The sequence below is a fragment of the Anolis sagrei genome, chromosome 1, assembly GCF_037176765.1.
Source record: "Anolis sagrei isolate rAnoSag1 chromosome 1, rAnoSag1.mat, whole genome shotgun sequence".
Taxonomy (NCBI): domain Eukaryota; kingdom Metazoa; phylum Chordata; class Lepidosauria; order Squamata; family Dactyloidae; genus Anolis; species Anolis sagrei.
In genome coordinates, this window is record NC_090021.1 from 118,758,773 (window position 1) to 118,780,507 (window position 21,735).

Here is a 21,735-nt window from a genome sequence, read left to right on the forward strand (position 1 = left end):
TGACAAGCTGGAATGTGTCCAGAAGAGGGCGACTAAAATGATCAAAGGTCTGGAGAACAAGCCCTATGCAGAGTGGCTTCAAGAGCTGGGCATGTTTAGCCTTCAGAAGAGAAGGCTGAGAGGAGACACGAGGGCCATGTATAAATATGAGAGAGGTCATAGAGAGGAGGAAGCAGGGTTGTTTTCTGCTGCCTTGGAAACGAGGGGCTCTTCCACACAGCCCTATATCCCAGAATATTAAGGGGAAAAATCCCACGTTATCTGAGTGTGGATTCAGATAACCCAGTGGGAATTGCTGCCTTGATATTCTAGGATATAAAGCTATGTGGAAGGGCCCTAGGATGACAATGGCTTCAAATTACAGGAAAGGAGATTTCACCTGAACATGAGGAAGAACTTTCTGACTGTGAGAGCTGCTCAGCAGTGCAACTCTCTGCATTGTAGTGTGGTGGTGGCTTTTCTTTGGAGGCTTTTAAACAGGCAGGATGACCATCTGCCAGGGGGGCTTTGAATGCGATTTTCTTGCTTCTTGGCAGGGAGTTGGACTGGATGGCCCACAAGGTCTTTTCCAACTCTATGATTCTATGATTTCTAATGTTTAGATGGAACTTCCTAATGTTTAGATGGAACCAAACCCCAGTGGATACCAAGGGTCTCTTAGAGCTTTATGATTCTATGTAAACACTGTCATCCAGTTTGGAAGTGGATTAAAAAGAACCAGTTTCTTTGTGGGGTGATTAAATTGACAGGTCTAGAATTGGTTTGAGTCCAGGAAAGTGATTACATTGAACACGGAACCTGACCTCAAACTGCCTTGCAGGGTTTTATCCCATTTCTGAGAGATATGCATCAGTGTACCGGAGGTATACAGGAAGGAGACAAGGGGAAACTGATAATTCAAAGTGGAGGTAATTTATTACACCTACCTGCTTCTTGGCAGGGGGTTGGACTGGATGGCCCATGAGGTCCCGTCCAACTCTATAATTCTATAATTCTACCAGGGGGTCGATTAGACATCTGCTGCCCAGACATGTCCTTCTTCATTTTTGACAGCCCCTGTTCTGGATCCTTTACTGCACGCACTTCAGCAGAGGTTGGTGTCTACAGTGTGCTCCATATTTTGCAGTGTCAATTTTACTCTGGATCTGGGATATATAAGAATCAGCTGCAGAACATTTTTGGACAGAGTTGGATTTTCTTTAAAGCACTGTATCATTCTTGATCTACATTGCATAGTGCATTGGGGCTTGATGTTTTATGGACTTTCTAGCCACTTCAAACTGAATTATAGTGTCTGCTCTTTGTTGTACTCTAACAGCTACAGGCAGTTCCCAAGTTATGAACAAGATGGGTTCTGTAGGGTTGTTCTTAAGTTGAATTTGTATGTAAGTTGGAACAGGTATATTTTTAAGTGCAACTCCAGATATATATACCAATATGTGTGTGTGTGTGTGTATACACAGAGAGAGAGAGAGAAAGAGAGAGCAAGCATTGGACTAGTTCTGGCTAGCATAGGAAAGGGCAATACCCCTATGATGTGTGTTTTGTTGTCTGTGCCTCTTTTAGAACATTTCACCTCACTTCCTGTCCCTGTGATAATTGGATTTTGAATATTTTGGCTTGTTGTGGAGACAAGGATTGGTGAGAGAGCTTCAGTGGAGACATCTTTTCCCCATGACAACTCTTTCAGGAGTGAATTTCCCTTCAAAGGTGTAGATTTCTCTCACTTGCTGTTATCTCACCCCTGTTCTTAACTATGAGTCATTTGTAATTCAGAGACTGCCTGTATTTCTGTTCTGCTCATTAGATAGATAGAAAAAGGTACTAGAAGATTATCTTATATATCTATGTATAAATAGACCTTGTGTGTAGGTCAAGGGCAATTTTGTTGCCAAAATTATGAATTTTGATATGATCAATGGATAAGTGGAGGGTCATTCCTGGGAGAGCAAAAAGCGCCATCTCAGAGGGGATGCTGTCCTTGCTGCCGCCACCTTCTCTCCACCCAGGCATTCAAAAAGTGGCACTACGGTAAATAAATTAGAAGGGGCCAGTGTTTCTTTTCAGATGAACTTAGCTCTTGCCATTCGCTGCTTTACACAGGGAAGGGTATGGTTCCTTTTTTGATAAGAGCAAAGGTACAGTAGTCACATTGACTCATGGATAGGTTGACCCAGGTTTTTGAAACTGATGTTTTGACTAAATTTTCTAGACTTATACATAAGTATATAGCGTACTTGCAGAAATAAGTGAGTTATCCATATCCTGTAAACAAGTGGTTCTCAACCTGTGGTCCGTGACCACCAGTGGTTCCCCAAGAATTAAAATATGGTCTGTGGCCTCACCATTACTACACTGTTGCAACGAGAGTGACTGGTCTTGCGAAACCCTCTTATAGTGCCAATGCCAGGCATGTAGCCGGGGGGGGGGGGCTCGGGGGGCTTCAGCCCCCCCCGAAATTCTCATGGTGGTTCGCAAAAAGGCCTTAATGGTGCATTATTTAAACTGTTATGTTTATTCATATCATGATCTGATCACCATACTCAATATATCCCATATGCATGGGGGTATTGGGGTAATGATACAAAAGGTTTGCTAGGCTAGACCCTCTTTCACTCAGACTCAGCCCCCCCCCAAAACTCAGCCCCCCCGAAACCCCCCCTGAAAAAAAATTCAGCCCCCCCCCCCCGAAATGAAATCCTGGCTACGGGCCTGGCCAATGCTTATTAAATATGGTTTTCTGTGGCTGAGCAGATAGCGACTACTGGATGGCATAACCAAAAGTTGACCAAAAACTGATTTGTAACCTCCTTTGATACTAATGTTGGAGAGTGGTCCCTGATCAAAGTGGTCCCTGGTCAAAAAAAGTTTAGGAACCACTGCAGTATAAACCAACCAACAATCCAGGAGGCAGATGACTTTCAAGACGATAGTGCCTGTTAGTCCAGTACTGAATGGCAGCTCAACATTCATCAGTTACACTAAAAACTACAGTCTGGGTGTGGAGGGGCATGATGCACAAGAGAGTCTTGAGAAACCAGTCTATGAAACCAGAAATGATAATTTATAGCATTTCAACATTTTATTATCATGAGAAGCATAATGAGTCCTGTGGCACCTCACTGTGAAGCAGGTTGAAATCCTGAAAAATGCATTAATTTTTAAGCTGTCAGAGGACTATTTATTGTTTTTGCTGCAACAGGTTTGGCTTGGCTGCTCTTTGGAAAGTATTAATATGAGATATGCTTCTTTTGTGAGACAAAGCCCTTTAAAAAAACTAGAATAGTTTTTTTGGCTGCAGCAGCAATATTATGTGTTGAACATAATGTGTGTTGTACTTTTATGTGCATGGTTATATTTAAAATGCTTTTAAGTGCTGTTTTTTAATTGAGTAGATTTCTTAAGCTATTAAAATATTTTTATTACAGCCACTTGCTATTCTGCCTGGGGAATTTTTGGGGCTTGTGGTCTAAAAAGTAACTATTCCAGACTCTGCATGAAGGCTGTAACCCTCTGAGTGACACAGGTTGATTTGTTTATCCTCTAGGCTTTTAATTATTTTAATTATATAATTAATTATATTAGGCAGTATTCTAAACATAGCCATCTGGGATTAAGTGCCACTGAATTCCATTGGTGTGACTTTTGGAGAGAGAGAAAAAAATCTTTTCAAGACCTCCTTGTAAATTAAGTCTGTGTGGACAAGAGGGCTAATAACATCCCGAGTATTGTCCACAAGTATTCTTTTCATTCATTGCTACTTCCAGCAAATATAAAAGGAAAGGTCTGGGTGTTTCAGACTTGCAATTTAACAATTAACTTTTCAGAGCCTACACACATTTTTTGGTTTGATTTTAACTCTGCTTCAAAGGATTCACACAAGGTTTTTCAATTATCCTTTAAGAATGATAGTGGCAAAGAATGTATGTACTGAAGTTCCATAAAACCAGCATGAGAAGTAGTAATTGCCAAGCCCAATCATTTGTAGTGGAATGCCACTTTTGATGTAGAAAGTTGTTAAGATTAATTTTGGATTTTAATTACGGTAGGCAGATCTATTTATTTTAAGAAATAGTCACTGTCTCACCAAAATTAAGCATGTAATTTCTGAAGCTAGATTTACTGCTGTGAAATGGATTTATTTATTTATCGTATCAGAAGCGAACTGAGGGTGCACTTGTAATGTATTTAAAACACACACACAATTATACTAAATGTCCTTTGACAGTAGCTGGCCACTTGGAGTGCCTCTGGTGTTGCTGTAAGAAGGTCCTCCACTATGCATGTAGCAGGGCTCAGATTGCATTGTAATAAGTGGTCTGTAGTTTGCTCTTCTCTACATTCGCATGTCATGGACTCCACTTTGTAGCCCCATTTCTTAAGGTTGGCTCTGCATCTTGTGGTGCCAGAGCACAGTCTGTTCAGCGCCTACCAAGTCACCCAGTCTTCTTTGTGCTCAAGGGGAGGTCTCTCATTTGGTATCAGCCATAGCTCGAGGTTCTGGATTTTAGCCTTCCATTTTTGGACTCTGCTGACATGTTCCTGAGAATATCTCTGTAGATCCTAGAAAACTGTTTTTTAATTTAAAGTGTTGGCATGCTGGCTGTATCTGAACAGGGGATGGGCTGGAGAGGTCACTGCCTTGGTTCCTTCATTATTGGCAGCTACTTCCCGGCGGATGTCAGGTGGTGCAATACCAGCTAAACAGTATTATTTTTCCAGTGGTTTAGAGGGTAGACATCCTGTGATAATGTGGCATGTCTCATTAAGAGCCACATCCACTGTTTAATGTGGTGAGATGTGTTCCACACTGGGCATGCATACTCAGCAGCAGAGTAGCAAAGCGCAAAGGCAGAAATGGATTATACAAGTCCACACTGTGATATAATCCAGTTTAAAGCAGAAAATCTAATTTAAGAAACTGGATTATATGGCAGTCAGTGTAGATGGAGCCTGAGGGAGTGACCAGCTCCTCTAAGGATAATACTTTTAAACTTTTGCAATAATTTACATGACGGGTGCAGTTAATTAGAGATGTGGGGCGTACAAATTGCATAGTGATTTCCAAAATCTAGTTCTCCAGGTGTTTTGGACTTCACCTTCCAAAAGCCTCTGCAGTCTGGAGCAATTATCATCACTGGTCCACAACACCTGGACGACCAGAATTTGGGAAACACGGAAATACTACAATGTTACATGTGTATCCCAGTAGACAACCAATTCAGAGTCAGGTTAAAATCTGATTAGGGACTTCAGTCTGGATCTTCTTTGTTTATACTGGGCCCAGGTCGGTTTTCTACTTTGTGCCATTCAATACATTTACATTTGTATGTACGTCTTTTGCTCTTGCATCCCTGCTGGGTGTCCCTACTAATCTTTATTCTTTTCCAACTCCCTCTCATGTGCTTTTTCTATTTTTTACCTATCTGTCATCCTATATCATCATATTTGCTCTCTCTTCTTTTTTTATACCTATTCCATGTCTTGTTAACATGATGCCTTCCTTCATTCTTTCTTCCCACAGTTCTTGTTTGATTTTCTCCATTGTGCAATATTTCTAATTGAAACAAAACAAAACAATATTTTCCTCATCCCAGCGGGTTTTTTTTTCCCTAGAGATAAGCCCAGGCCTTAGGTTGCAAGAGCTTTGTTGACTGACTACTCCAAGGATCAAAGTGCCAGAAGGGCTGACTCACAATATGAAATCTTTACAGACACTTTTCACACTCTGCAGACAGGGATCACTTGGGTCACAGCTTCCAACGTGCTCAAGATTGAAAGGGCACAATCATGAAAAGGCGCAAGCAGGTGGCAATCTTTTGTGTAGCGTTGCTTTTCAGCGCTTTTCTGTTGTCCTTGGCAAAGTCCATAAAACTAGCTGATAAGCAGCTTTTAGAAAGAAATGTCCTTGGGTGCTGCTAAAGGCCTCAAGCTGCATTTTTGTTTGTGGTACTTGTGTCACAACCAGTCTTCTTAGATGTCTCAGAAATTGACATTCTAAGGCCATTTGGTATACCAATCTCTTTACATTTTGTTATGTTTGTTTTAAAATAAAATAAAAATCAAACATTTTATGCTATGAAGGGCAATAGGAAGTGAACAGAGAGTTGAGAAAGTAACATTTTGAATCATGACAGTTGCAGGTTTATTAGGTCTGTTGTCTTCTTTGCCCAAGAGTGCTGGTGCTTCTTCAAACTACAACTTCCTGTCAGAAATATTAAAAAAATTCTCTAGGTATTTTTAATTACAAAAATGTGAGTCAAGCACTGAAAGGGTTAAATGGATGCAATGACTCAGCAACAGCTACAGTTCTATATAAGCAGGTATATCTGTAGCTTAGTAGGCCTCTGTGTTATTTTGCCTCAGTGGGAGAAAGGTCTCAGTCTGTGAGAAGCCTCACAGTGTGAGGTAGGTCTTAGTCTGTTAGAGAAGACCTTACAGTGTGAGGTAGGCCTTAGTCTGTATGAGAATGCCTCAGAGTGTGAGGTTAGCCTCGGTAAGAGAAGGCCTTGTGTGTGGAGCTCCAGTGTGAAGGTTTGTGTTATGGGAACTTTGTTTTTGTAAATAGTGCAACCATATTATTTTGCTACAAAGAAAAGCCTCCTAAGGAAGATATAACATTGATCTGTTTGTTTTTGTTCTTTTTATTACTTTGGACTACTGATGCTGGGTCACGTTGCTGCTAATAAGTTACTCTTCTATACATTTATGAGGAGGGTCTTTTTTTAACAAGCCCACTCACCCAATATTCCCATGAATCTGTAGCATTGAGCCATGACAGTTAAAGTTGTGTCAGACTGCATTCATTCTACAGTGTAGATACACCCTTAGTTATAAGGAAGCTTTAATTCTTTCTATACAAATTCAGTAGGAGAAACAGCCTGCAAAATCATCCCCAAAGTGCCTTTTGTTCTGGTTCTCCCTCATATAGTTAACAAAAGCCATTGTCTGTACATTTCAAAAAAACTACTATAGCATTCAACTGCAGATGTTTCCTTTTCCTGCATTAGCACTTGGAAGCAGTGTGCCGATAGTATAATATTCTATTGTGTCTTGTTAACAGTGCCCCCGCCCGCAAAAAATACCCCCCCAAAAAAACAGGAAAGGAGCTCTTCCAGCAGCTATGTTTATAAATGATACTACAGATGTAAACACTAGAGCCTGATCACCAAAACCCTTTTTCTCAGCATTAAAACTTTAAAACTGCTACATTCGACAACTGGGGAAGGCTTTCAGAGATAATTGGGTGTGTGGCCACAGTTTGAAAGGAAAAAAAGAATAAAATATTAAGAGTAAAGTCTATTTTTCAGTGAAGGCCCTTGCATGTAATCTGGGGCCATTGATAAATGGAAGTGGTACCACTGTAAGGATACTAAACTATTCTTTGCTTGCGGGCACATTTTAATTTTAATCTCTTTCAGAGTTCTACCATTGGGTCTGTACTGGTACATGCACTCACACAAGCATGTTTTCATGAACCAGCCTCTGGCCAGAATGCAAACTAGTTGAGACCAAGGACAGGGACCATATAAGAGACCACATATTTTAGATAAAGGCAACTGGGAGACAGAGTCTCAAGGCAATTCAAGGTCAAACACAATAGAAGTGCAAATGTGTTGAAGTCAATCAATGGGTTTGTTTGTTTATTTATTATTTATTAACAACATTTATATGCCGCTCTTCTCACCATGAAGGGAACCCAGAGTGGCATTCTCTCTCTCTCTCTCTCTCTCTCTCTCTCTATATATATATATATATATATATGCATACACACACAGTATATTATTAGCATAGCATAATATCAGTATTATATATTACTATATTGCACTGTACCATTATATTGTAATATTATTAGTATAAAGGTTTATGAAGTATAAAGCCATTGATGACAACAAAGTTCCTTACTCAGAACTGAGATTTATAAGTTCAGATTCTCGCTGCACATATTCATGCCTCATCCTTAATCATTTAGGTAGAAAGACCTTATTCACCAGGAGGCTGATATCTTTGAGAGCATCTGTCCTCATAAGCATGTAGTCTGCTGAGAGTCTCTTCACCTTGCCCACGTTTTCAGTCAGTGCTACTTTCTCATTCTGGGGCATGATCAAGTTTTTCTCTCTGACTTGGTGAAGGGTTCCCCACTACTTGGGATGATGCTACCTCAACCCTTTCCCCCAAGGGGCTAGAGTGGTATTATATGTTCTTCTATGTCATGTGGACAAGAAGCATGCAGTTCCTCTTTGAAGGATGATCTCTCCAGTGGGTTCAGCACCATACTTGTGTTCAACACAATTTGTTGATGTGTTCCTTCAAGTCATTTCAAACTATGGTGAGCCTAAAACAAACCTATTATGGGGCCGAGGGTGTGTGGATTTCCCAGGGACACCCAATTTATTTCCATGGCCAAGCAGGGATTCGAACCCTGGTCTCCAGGGTAGTAGTCCAACACTCTAGCCACAAAGCCACACTCAATTACAAGTTGCTTGACTCTCACTGAATGTTGTGTGTAAAATGGTGATAATTAGTATTATCCTGCATCTTTTCAACTCTGTAACTTCTATTGTGAGATGTGGCAACGAGAATACAATTCATTTGCTATTTGAAAATAAAAGCAGCACAAATTTATGAAAGTGAGAAAGAAAAAAGAGAGAAGAGAGATTGAATAGATGAATGAATAAATGAAATTTTAAAGGTAGATGTGTCCTTAAGCAATTGTTGTTGAAAAGAGAAAGCAGAGCTAGTTGTAGAACAACAGGATAAAATTTTAAGAGTATTTGAGCAAAGTATAATGTGTGATATACCAGATTTACTACCTTGTGCTCGCTTTGGCAGCATATATACTAAAATTGGAATGATACAGAGATTTACTACCTCCCAAAGGGTATATTAATTCTTTTAACATAACAACAAAATTAGATTAGGTTACAAGCCCACTATCTGCAGAAATGTCACAGTAAATAAATATTAATTGGGAAAATGCTTTCTGCTGTTTAGGAACCTTCAAAATAATGATAGCTCTTTTTCTGTGATTAGCTTGGCAGCCAAGAGAGGATCTTGTCTGTAGAAAAGAATAAATAGCTGAGATCCGACATATCCAGCAGAGGGAAGTGGTACACAAGCTATTGCAATAAGGTACTAGGTAGGGCTATTTGGCTCCCATGTTCCATAGCATGCTTTAATCTTTTCCTGTATTCTTCTTGTCTAAATGATTTATTGCTGAGTCTAGAAATAAGCCCTGTGGTGCTATGATCAAAGTTGTGACGCTATCTTTATTTTGCCTTGAAGTGATGAAAAATTTAAAATAATATGATTAGGGAAAGGAAAGGAAATGAATATTTTAGGCAACTATGAGAAATGTGTAATGTTTCCATCAGAGATCTTAAATTTCAAATACTAAAGTAAGTGAAAGAATAAAAATAAAATAAATACTCAGCCAAATGTAAATCCTTAGCGAATGTAATAGCTGGGGCAAAAATAAATGTGTAGGCAGCAAGAATAACAAAAGTGTTCAAAATTAGAGCATATCTAATGAGATATATTTATTATTTTTTAAAGATCTTTTTATCTATAGGTATATACAATTATATAAATATATAGATATAATTTTTTTTGTGTCGTGGTGACTTGAGAAACTGCAAATCTGTTCTAGTGTGAGAGAATTGGCTGTCTGCAAGTACGTTGCCCAGGGGATGTTTTACCATCTTTTTGGAGGCTTCTCTCATGTCCCTGCATGGGAAGCTGGAGCTGACAGATGGGAGCTCACCCTGCTCCCTGGATTCGAACCACTGACCTTTTGGTTAGCAGTCCTGCCAGCACAAGGGGGCTTCTATAGATATAGATCAGTAATTCCCAACCTGTGGTCCATGGACCACCAGTGGTTTGCAAGAACTAAAATATGGTCCACGGCCTCACTCTTACTACATCATTGCAGCAAGTGCAGCTGATCTCCAGAAACCCTCTTATCGTGCCGAGTCTTATGAAATATGGTTTTCTGTGGGCGAGCAGATGGCGACTACTGGATGGCATATGTTTTGTATCAGAGACTAGAGCTGATGTGGTCTGTCCAGTGCAATTTTCTGAATCAGCACTCCAAATAGCGAAACTGAATGTAAAGTTGACCAAAAGCTTTTTAGTACTAATGTTGGAGTTGTCCCTGGTCAAAGTAGTCCCTGGTTAAGTGGTCTCTGGTCAAAAAAAGACTGGGAACCACTTTTTTTTTTGGTCAGCAGTTCTGCCAGCACAAGTGTTTAACCCATTACGCCACTGGGAGCTCCTGGGAACCACTGATATAGATAGAATGTACACACACACATACACATACTTATACATAGCTATATTTGATATTCTGTAGATGTATTTCAAAGGCATACTAAATATTTATATAGTAGACTTGAAAATCTAGACATACCAGGAATTTTATTAAGACATGAACTTGCCACTATCATCCACTATTTCTAGTTTCTAAAAGTAGTAAGAGATCTAAGAGTAGTTGGCTCACCCAATGCTGTCTTTTCATTTCATAAGGAGTGAGTAAAGTCTCCCCAGTCTCATTTACGGAACATCAGTCTGCTTCATTAATCACATTGCATTGAGCTGTCTCATTACAGCCTGACCAACATAGTCTTCCCTTGTTTCCCTTCCAATTTTGTTCAGTTTGGGGGATATGATGACCCACAATAGGAAATATCCAAGCTATTTTTAAATGCAACAGGAGATATAATAGCCTTTTGGCTTATTATATTGTATGTGCTTCTACTAAGATTATGATCCCCAGCAAAACACAATCACTGATGACCAACATTTCTGCCATAAAGCAGCATCCGAACAATAGAATGGCATAAAGCCACTGCTAACAAAACAGTTGACAGCGACAGAGAGCAATATCAAAAAGCCTGGCCAAACAAAAGTATTTGAAATTGTCATCAAAGGGCACAAAAGAGAGGGTGCTAAACTAAACAAAGATTTCCAGGAAACTTATCCCTTAATTAGGAAATAATTACAGAAAAGGCTGCTTCCCAGGTAACCACCTACCTAACCTTCAAAACTGAGATCTGCAAGGCATGGTCTCTGCTAATAAGCAAGAACCCCCCTTAGGGTAAATATCAGAGAAGGATGCCCTTTAAATGATTTGCATATTCAATATGGGAGAGGGTAGTTCTTTAGGGTAAATAGATAATTCACAGCACTTTAATTTGCTTTACTGAAGTGCTGTATTCTTTCCAGTGTGATTTTCCTATTCGGTCATTTTGTCCAGCCCGGAGTTATGGCATCTAGACAAACATGAGCCTCACTTCCTCCCTTTTGTTTTAAATTAGCCATTGCTTGTTTCCCCCATTAAAAATAGTAGAGAATTACAGTATTGAGAGACGTGTGGAATTATTGCAGTAAGAATAGCCTTGTAGCAGAAGGGAAGCCTATTTATCTTTTTGGCGCAACAAGAGTAATATAAGGAGGCAGAAAAGCGATGGCTTAATGTGGAAATATCTTGTTATCTCCTAAAAAAACCTATTCAGATGGCCAAGACTGATGGAGCCATAAAAAGCATAGAATCAACTGAAAGCAGTGTGAGCATGGGAAGACTTGATCTCAGCTGCTTTCTCACATCAAAGGAGAATCTGAAATTTAAGTGAATCATAGATTTTGAAGGGACCCCACAGCCATCCAGACCTACCCCCCTTTGGCCATGCAGGAACACATAATAATCAAGGCACTCCTGATGGCCACTCAGCCTCTGCTTAAAAACTTTCAGAGAAGGAGACCCACCATCCTCTGAGGCAGCATATGCCACTGCCAAACAGCTCTTATTGTCAGGAAGGTCTTCCTATTTATTTATTTATTTATTTATTGTGTCAGAAGCAACTTAAGAAACTGCAAGTCGCTTCTGGTGTGAGAGAATTGGCCGTGTGCAAGGATGTTGCCCAGAGTACGCCCAGATGATTGATGTTTTACCATCCTGTGGGAGGCTTCTCTCATGTCCCCACATGAGAAGCTAGAGCTTGACAAACGGGAGCTTACCCTGTTCCCTGGATTCGAACCACCCACCTGTCGGGTCAATCAGTCCTACCGGCATAAGGGTTTTAGCCCATTGTGCCACCGAGGGTTCTGATCTTCCTAATGTCTAGGTGGAACCAAACCCCAGTGGATACCAAGGGCCCTTGTACTCCTATTTATGCAGCCTAGAATCACACTGGCTTTTAAAACGGCTATCTCACACTGTTGACTAATGTTTAGCTTTTAATATGCAAAGCCCTCTACATCTCTTTTACGTGTACTGCTGTTAAGCCGCGGCCCATCTATTCTATTTTTGCCCAGTTCATATTTATTGCCTAAGTGCAGTACTGTACATAACCCCAGCTTGAAATTCATTTTGTTAATTTTGGCTCAGCTCTCTAATATGTTGAGATCATTTTGGATTCTGATCCATTCCTCTGGTGTATTACCTATCCCTCCCAATTTGCAGCGTCATCTGCAAATACGGTAAACATGCCTTCTATTCCATCGTCCCAAGTCATTGATAAAGATGTTGAATAGCACTGGACCCAGCACAGACCCCTGTGCCCCCCCATTGGTCACTTCTCTTCTGGATGAGGAGGAGCCATTGGTCATCTATCATGATTTCTGTTTCTCTTTAGTATTCCTAATCATGGGACTATACCTAGTGCTTTCCCAAGTTTACTGAAATCAGCTTTCTGAAAGACTAGACTAGATCAAGAGCCTGGAGAACAAGCCCTATGAGGAGTGACTTAAAGAGCTGGGCATGTTTAACCTGCAAAAAAGAAGGCTAAGAGGAGACATGATGAGGACCATTTATAAATATGTGAGGGGAAGTCATAGGAAGGAGGGAGTAGGTTTGTTTTCTCCTGCCCTGGAGATAGGATGCAGAACAATGGCTTCAGACTATAGGAATGGAGATCCCACCTGAACATTAGGAAGAACTTCCTGACTGTGAGAGCTGTACAATAATGGAACTCTCTGCCCTGGAGTGTGGTGGAGGCTCCTTCTTTGGAGGCTTTAAAGCAGGGGCTGGATGGCCATCTGTTGGGAGTGCTTTGAATGCAATGTTCCTGGTTCTTGGCAAGGGGTTGGATTGGCTGGCCCACGAGGTCTCTTCCAACTCTATGATTCTATGTCTGTCTATGGTTACTCCTACCTAAGGACCATGTTACTTCCATCCCATTAGCCAGGTCACTGTTGTTCTTTAGGATCAGAAAAAATATGTGATTCCCTTGTTGCCACTTCCATTTTGGGACAATACAGTTTTTTTGCAAGACAAGTGAGGTATTTGTTGAAGTGATATTTTTGGCAGAGTTTGTCTTGCAATAAATATCAGGATAGTTGCAATCTTCCAGTACTACTACATCTCTCCTTTCTGAATGTGTGATCATTTGTTCCAGAAAAGCATCATTTAGGTCCTCAGTCTGACTTGGAGGTCTGTAGTAGACCTCCACAATGACAACCCTGTTGTTTCTTTTCCCCTTAATTTTTGGCCAGATACTCTCAGCCTGACTTTTAGGATTTAAGTCATGGCACTCTTTGCAGGTGTAGACATCCTTGACATATAATGATACACATCCATTCCCCCCCCCTTTTTTTTTCTGTTTAGTCTGTTTCTATGAAACAGGTTATACCCCTCTATTCCTACACTCTAATCATGAGACTCATTCCATCAAGTTTCAGTGATGCCGATTGTATCATGCTTGCTTTGTTGTATTAAGAATTCAGGTTCATCTTAAGGTATTTCCCATGCTCTGTGCATTAATGTAAAAACATCAAAGACCACGAGACATTTCTCAGTAGCTGGTTAAGGCCTTTTCCTCCCACTGTTTGGGGGTCTAAGAACAAGAATTAAATAATTTAGTAAAGCAGGGATAGGAATTGCAAAGTTCCTAGATTATATGCAATCCATGGGAACTTTTGTTTGGCCCACGGTTCCCTAGACCTCCCTGACATCCAAAACAAACTGAACCTTGCTCTAGGAAGCATGACTCTGCATTCAAAAGCTGTTTTGAAGGAGAGCATAACAAAGAAAACACCAAAACAGTCAAAAATACTACCTAGAAGTGGGTGGTACATTTCTCTTTGTTAGATGAAAACAATGTGGTGAAGTAGCTATTCCTCATCTGTGTATGAAAGGAAAGGGAGGCATTTGATATATTATGTTTATTAAGTGCAGAAAAGCACTTAAAATGACTTATAGGTGATGACTTGCAATCCGTACTGCCTTGATGTACTGTCTGAGGCTTCTGGGAACTGAAGCTGGAAAGCTTTAAAGAGCCAAGGGACAACCTTACGGTATAGCTGGCGATACCGTAAGGCCCCTAGACAGCATTGCCAATAGTCAGTAATAGTCCTTAACATTTGGAGATCTGCCCGATTCCCAATTTTGGATGTGGAAAGAGAAGAAAGAGCGGAGCTCTGTTTGCTATCAAACTGGTGCCACACACCAAAGCTTATTTGGAGAGCTTCTCCAGGTGACAAAGGAGAATTGCCAGTGGCAGGCTGGTCCCAGCTATCAAACAACTGTAGTTTGGAGAATGTATACAGTAAATCATATAGGACAGAAGAAAGTAAAAAGGAGGGAGAAAATGGTTCAAAACAGTGCTGGTTATGTCAGTGCAGCTCAGATGACACAGCACAGAGGCCTGAGCAGCATCCCATCAAACAAAACAAAAAAAGAGTGGTTTGCCTGTCAGGTGGCTGATAAACATTTAGTAACCAAGTCAATGGCACAAGATATAGGAAGACCCCTATATGGGCTGTGCACCTCTGATTTCCAATACTCCCCCACTTTATTAGAGGGATTTCCAGAAGGCGGAGGAGGAGGCAGCCCTCGCCTTTGTTGCCTGCACTGCATCACTTCTTGTTTACATTCCGGCCGGCTGGTGTGGATGGAGCCTGGACAGCAGCAGCAGCTCCCACCTGCTTAGGGGAGGCTGGAAAGTCCCTTGCCGGGCCTCCCTCCTCCGCCCCTGTTTGGAAGGACAAGGTTTATTCCCCAAGCGTGTGCCAGCCGCCCTTTGTGCTCTTCTGGAAGAGGAGGAGGGAGGCCACATCGCCTGCCTCACCAAGCCGAGTGCACCAGGAAAAGAAGGAAGAGGGGACATCCCAAATGAGACAGACTTACCAGGGCGAGGTTTCGGATCCTGGCTTCCCATAGCTAAGCCCAGCAGCATCCTGGACCTGGGATGGGGGCTAGATTGTCCTTCTCCCATTACCCATTCTACACATTAAGGATTGCGTGTCTTTCCTTTGGCCGGGCGGGGGAGCCAAATACTATTGATTGTTAGCCGGCTAGCTTCCCTCCCTCCATCCCTTTTCTGCTTTTCTGCTCTCCTCCCCCCCCCCCCCCCAGCACTGCTGCTGCTTTTCCCCTTCTGGTTTGATTGTTGACCAACTCCAGAGGATCATTGTGAGCTGGTTGCCTGAAGGCCAGGCCACCCTTATCTCCTTGCCTGCATCCTGCCACAAATGCATTTTCACTAAGCTACCCTCCCTGCATCTCTTTCTCCTCTGTCTCTCCAGCCTTTCTGGCTGTGGAATTTAACTCAGGAGCAACAGCAGTTAAACAACGATGGTGAGCAATCTATTCACGGATATACTATGTATATATATTTTGAAATATGGATATTTTTTAGCCTGTGGAGTTGGTAGATGGGTTATTTCCATTCAGTCAATTTTGGATTGATTTTCCTAGAGGGTGACCAAAAGAGCAGAAATATGTGTTTACTGTGAGAAGGGGATTTTCTATGCCAGCCTGTTTTTTAAATCTTACTGTTATTTCCTTTCTTCTTTTTCTTCTAGAGCTCAGGAAATGCTTCCTACAGATGCTCCATCTCATCGTCTGCGGATTTCTCCGATGATGATGAGGATTTTAGCCAGAAATCTGGTTCCTTGTCTCCCGCTCCGGGTGACACCCTGCCTTGGAATCTGCCTAAACATGAGCGGTCCAAGAGGAAGATTCAGGGAGGATCAGTGTTGGATCCAGCCGAGAGAGCTGTGCTCCGGATAGCTGGTAAGACCAGAGATGCATGGAAAGGATGGGTGAGGAAGGGCAGGTGGCTTGGAGAACGAAGTAACTGGACCCACGTGCCTGTATTATTGTGTACTTGTGCATTAGAAAGGAGTACCAATTGAGAGCCTGGTTGATTGCCTCTTGTACACTGTAATGTTGCAGTGTTTACTCAGACGGATGTCTCATAGAGTATATATATGGATCCTACTCCCAGAATTTGCAAGCTCATTGCTACTGGGAGGGGGGGGGGGAGAGAACCACACTCCTTCAGGCTCGATTTCTCTGTGTTGGTGACTAAGCTCTTTGGCCATGATTTCCGGCTCGGCAGATTAAAAGCTTTTGGCATTGGGAGGGGTTAGATTCAGCTGCAATATGATCATTAAACTTTCACAAGAGGGTCTTCTGAGAGAAATGATGGATGAGAATGAATTTGTCCATTTCCCAGGCACTCAAGTTGTGCATCTTAGGCTTAGTGAGGAAGTGCAAGGCATAGTGAATCAGAAACTGTCTGAGAAAGGATGCTGCTCTTTGCCTAGTTTACTGAGAAGTGGAGCCTTTGAGAGTAAAGTGGCTTATTTCCAAAGAAATGTGCATGGGACTGGGTTGTGTATGTCCATGCCATCCATGTTGAAGGGGTGCAGATTTGTTTAGAAGGACTGGAGTGTTGTGTGGCTCTTGATCTGCTTTCTCTGGCCAGCCTAGTTGTGTTAGACATTGTGCATTGTGTGTATATACTCTGGAAACCAGCGGAGGCCAAGCCGCTGGAGAGGCGCTGTCCCTTTCCGCTCCTCTCCCCTGAACAATATAGGGAAGAGGCCCTACTGAGTCTGCACAAAGTACGCCAGGAGAGCAGCTGCTGGTATCTATTGGTTTTGAAATAGGTCAGGGCGTTTGCCTGGCCAACCCGGCTGCAAAATGAGAAGGCAGAGTAACTTGACCGTTGAGCGAAAAAACCTCAGGGTTATGTCTGACTTATTCGGGTTACGCACAGCATGCACCCGCCACTATTTCACACTTTGTAGCTAGCCACCAGCCCAGTTTTTTGTGTGAAAAACAACAAGTGTTGTATGCACACACAAAAATCGGACTCAGAAAGGACTGGGGGTTGGAATAGATCCAGATTGTGTTGTTCTGTGCGGTTTTATTGCCAGGTTGGGGTGCGTACTGACTGAAAAAAGACACTTTGCTCATGTTCAAGAGCACATACATCCTTCTGTCTTTGCCTCTTCTAGGGATGGGCTTTGGAAACCAATTTTGGAACTTACTGTGGGTGAAAAGGAAACAAGAATGTTTTGTTGAGATAAAAAGGAAAAGGTTGAGAATTGAACAAAGTGTGTGGTTTTTAGCCACCTTGCATCCCCTTGGGGAGAAAGGCAGGGTATAAATAAAAGTAAAAGGCAAAGGTTTCCTCTTGACATTAAGTCTAGAAGAGTCTGACTCTGGGGGGTGGTCCTCATCTCCATTTCTAAGCCAAAGAGCTACCATTGTCCGTAGACACCTCCTAGGTCATTTGGCCAGCATGACTGCATGGAGCACCGTTACCTTCCCCCAGGAGCTGTACATATTGATTTACTCACATTTGCATGTTTTCGAACTGCTAGATTGGCAGAAGCTGGGTCTAACAGTGGAAGCTCACCCTACTCTCCAGATTTGAACTGCCAACCTTTTGGTCAGCAAGTTCAACAGCTCAGCGGTTTAACCTGCTGTGCCACCTACTTATTTACTGACTTAAATAAGTTAATAAATAATAGGTGCCATTATTTTTTTATTGTAAGATTCCCTCAATTGTAGGATGCACACTGATTTCAGTACCACCAACAGGGAGAAAGCTTTATTTATATACAGGCTTAGGGACATGGCAATGCCCGGGTTATTTGAAAAAGCCATTATCTGTGCTCCATGTTTAGTCTTGATCCAAAGTTGGCTGGGTTCAGTGGGTGTGGGTGAACTACAATTCCTATATATCAAGGTCAACCACCCCCTAAACCCCACCTGTATGCAGTTGGCCATGTTGGGTCTGTGTGCCAAGTTTGGTGCAGGTCCGTCATTGCTGGGTTTCAGAATGCTCTCTGAATGCAGGGTGAACTACAACTCCCACACGGGTGGATCAGTTCCCCAAGCCCCTCCATTTTGGTCCAGGTCCGTCATTGGTGGGTGTCGTAGTAGTCTCAGGGAGTGAAGGTACTGCAAAGCCCATTATCTTTAGTCTATCCTCCCCCCAAAACAAACCAGGATGTAAAGTGGGTCATGAAGGGTATGTGTGCCAAGTTTGGTTCAGGGCCATCATTTGTGGGGGTCGTAGTGATCTCAGGAATTATGTGAAGGTACTGCAAAGCCCATCATCTATTGTCCATCCTCCTCCTAAAGGGTTATGGGACTGGCAGTGGGTGGGGTCATGCAAATTCCACAGGTTTTCTATAAGTGTTCTATTTTTTGTCCCTGCTCAGCTGTGCAGATTTGCAAACCTCACTACAATATTCTCTTGTGATTTTGTGAGACTTCTCTACTATTTCAAGCTGGAAGGGGTATGCAATATTAAAGGGGGTAGTAAATAAAATACATTTGAAATCCAGGAATTATAAAAGTTAAGACAGCCAGGATAGTATTGTGTGGATGTTGGATACCACTCTGGAGAGCAAGGCTCAGCTCCTTGCTTGGCCACATTGGGTGACCCTGAGCAAGTCACACTCTCTCAGCCTCTGCAGAAGGCGAAGGCTAACTTCTGAATAAATTGTGCCAAGAAAACCCTGTGTTGGGTGTGCATTAAAGGTACACTGCAGAATGAAGGCAGTTTGACACTTTAACTACCATGGCAGGGAGCGCATGCGCGGGACTTGCGTCTGGCAATGAGGCCGGCGAAAAGAGGCAGCCAGGGCGGGCGCATGCGCGGTACTTGCGTCTGGCAATGAGGCCGGCCAAGAGAGAAGCTGATAGGGTGGGCGCATGCGCGGTACTTGAGTCTGGCAATGAGTCCGCCGAAGAGCGGCAGCTAGGGAGGGCGCATGCGCGGTACTTGGTGCTGTCAGAGACGGGTGAGAGAACAGTCAGGCAGGAAGGGCGCATGCGTGTCCGCGAGACCGGCGGCGACACCTGCAGGGCCAAGCGCTCCGCCTTTTGGCTGTTCGCCATTCTCGCCTGCTGTTGTCGTTGCTTTGTTGTTGTTGTTTGCTTTCAAGCCGTTTCTGATTTATGTCGAACTTACGACAGGGTTTTCTTGCCAAGCTTTCCTCCACGGGGCTTTGCGTTTGCTTTCCTCTGAGGCTGGCAAGAGTATGCCTTGTCACTTAATGGGCTTTGATGGGTGGATGGAGATATATCACCCAGTTGTATTATAGTTAGGAGCAGTCCTTTACAAAGAAAGGATCTTGCCCTTTACTCTCATTGAGTATTATAGAATTAGAAGAGACCCTAAGGGCCAGCCAGTCAAAGCCAGGCAGGAACAACCAATCAAAGCACTCCCAACAGATGGCCATCCAGCCTCTGCTCACAAACCTCCAGAGAAGGAGGCTCTGTCACTCTCTGAGGCACTTTAGGGCCCTTCCACACAGCCACATAACCCAGAATATCAAGGCAGATAATCCACAATACCTACATTGAACTGGATTATCTGAGTCCACACTGTCATATAATCCAGTTCAATGTAGATTTTATACAACTGTGTGGAAAGGGCCCCAGTCCTCTGTTGAACAGCTTTTACTGTCAGGAAGTTCTCCCTAATGTTCAAGTGGAATCTCCTTTCCTGTAATTTGAACCTATTACTCTGAGTCTTAGAGCCCTTTCAGACAGGCCACATATCCCAGTTTATCTAGCAGTGTGGGCTCATATAATCCAGTTTAAAGCTGAAAACCTGAGATCAGATCCTGGGATATGGGGCCTGTCTGGAAGGACCCTTAGATTCCATCTATACCGCCATATAAAATCTAGATTATCTGCTATATGAGTCTACACTGCCATATAATCAAGTTCAAATCATAATCTGGATTTTACTTGGCAGTGTAGATGGGGTCCTATTCTCCAGAGCAGCAGAAAACAAGCTTGCTCCCTCCTCAATGTGACATGCTTTCCAGTATTTAAACATGGCTATCATATCCCCTCCCAGACTTCTCTTCTCCAAAGAAAACATACCCAGCTCCCTCAGCTTCTCCTCATAGGTCTTGGCTTCCAAACCTCTGACCATTTTAGTTGCCCTTCTCTGGACACGCTCCAGCTTTTCCTGAATGGTGGCACCTAGAATTGGACACAGGCTTATCCCAGATTAAGTCTGGCTAAAGCAGAATAGATTGAGACTGTGACTTTCTACTAGACACAATATAGTCAGCCCTCCCTATTTGCAGATTCTGCCTCCATGGATTCCACCATCAACAACTTAATTTTTTAAAAGAAAAATCCATAAAGCATGGACGGCAAAAAGATCAAACCAGTCCATGCCCTGGCAGTGTGCTTGGGATCATGCTGAAAGACCCAGCCATGTTTCATCTTCAGTGCCCCTGCTGATGGAAGGAGGTTTGCACTCAAAATCTCATGATACATGGTCCCATTCATTCTTTCATGCATACGGATCAGTCGCCCTGGTCCCTTTGCAGAGAAACAGCCGCAAAGCATGTTGCTGCCACCCCCATGCTTCACAGTAGGTATGGTGTGTTCTTTGGATTCAACTCAGCATTTTTTCTCCTCCAATCACAGCGAGTTGTGTTTCTGCCAGACAGTTCTACTTTGGTTTCATCAGACCACATGACATTCTCCCAATTTTCTTCTGAATTATCCAAATGCTCTCTAGCAAACTTCAGTCGGTCTTGGACATGTACTGGCTTAAGCAGGGGGACACGTCCGGCACTGCAGGATCTGAGTCCCTGGCAGCGTAGTGTGTTATTGATGGTAGCCTTTATTAAGTTGGTCCCAGTGCTCTGCACGTCATTCTCTAGGTTCCCCTGTGTGGTTCTAGGATTTTTGCTCATCATTCTTGTGATCATTTTGACCTCATGGGGTGAGATATTGTGTGGAGCCCCAGATCAAGGGAGATTATCAGTGGTCTTGCATCTCTTCCATTTTCTAATTATTGCTCCCACAGTCGATTTCTTCACACCAAGCTGCTTACCTATTGCAGATTCAGTCTTCCCAGTCCGGTGCAGGGCGACAATTTTGTTTTTGGTGTCCTTGGGACAGCTTTGGAGTGTGATTGCTTGAGGTTGTGGACAAGTGTCTTTTATACTGACAACAAGTTCAAATAGGTGCCATTACTACAGGTAATGAGTGGAGGACAGAGGAGCCTGTCTGTGAGACCCAGAAATCTTGCTTGTTTGTAGATGGCCAAATACTTACTTTCCACCATAAGTTGCAAATAAATTTGATAAAACTCAGACAATGTGATTTTCTGGATGTGTTTTCTCATGTTGCCTCTTATATTTGAGCTCAATTACAGGCCTCTCTCATCTTTTCAAGTGGGAGCACTTGTACAATTGGTATCTTTCCCCCCACTGTAGTTACATTTTGCCTAGGGAGAGGCAAAATGTGCATCCTCATAGGTCAAAAGAAAAGGCGGAAGAGACCAGTGGTGGAGAACATTTGTGTATCATCAATGGGGGAGAGGAGACAGTGGCTAGCAGGAGGAATCATAGAATTGGAAGAGACCTTGTGGGCCATCTAGTCCAACCCCTTGCCAAGAAGCAGGAAAATCACATTCAAAGCACCCCTGACAGATGGCTATCGAGCCTTTGCTTAAAAAC

General features: G+C 42.6%; 2 protein-coding genes across 31 annotated transcripts in view; one reads left to right on the top strand and one right to left on the bottom strand.

The window, feature by feature from the left end:
- Nucleotides 1–15,232, bottom strand: part of ZNF451 (zinc finger protein 451) — a 102,671-nt gene extending 87,439 nt beyond the window's left edge. For both annotated transcript variants that reach the window (XM_060752800.2, XM_060752797.2), the window contains exon 1: nt 15,125–15,232. The gene's annotated coding sequence lies outside the window, so the exon portion shown is untranslated. The remainder of the gene's footprint in view (nt 1–15,124) is intronic.
- DST (dystonin) overlaps nt 1–21,735 on the top strand; it is a 411,253-nt gene that overhangs the window by 41,502 nt on the left and 348,016 nt on the right. For 28 of the 29 annotated variants that reach the window (XM_060752763.2, XM_060752758.2, XM_060752766.2 and 25 more), the window contains exon 4: nt 15,802–16,012. In XM_060752763.2, the coding sequence (XP_060608746.2) occupies nt 15,802–16,012 (211 nt within the window). Of the gene's footprint in view, nt 1–15,352; nt 15,575–15,801; nt 16,013–21,735 lie in introns of those variants that run through there. The other variant, XM_060752775.2, reaches the window with a different exon arrangement.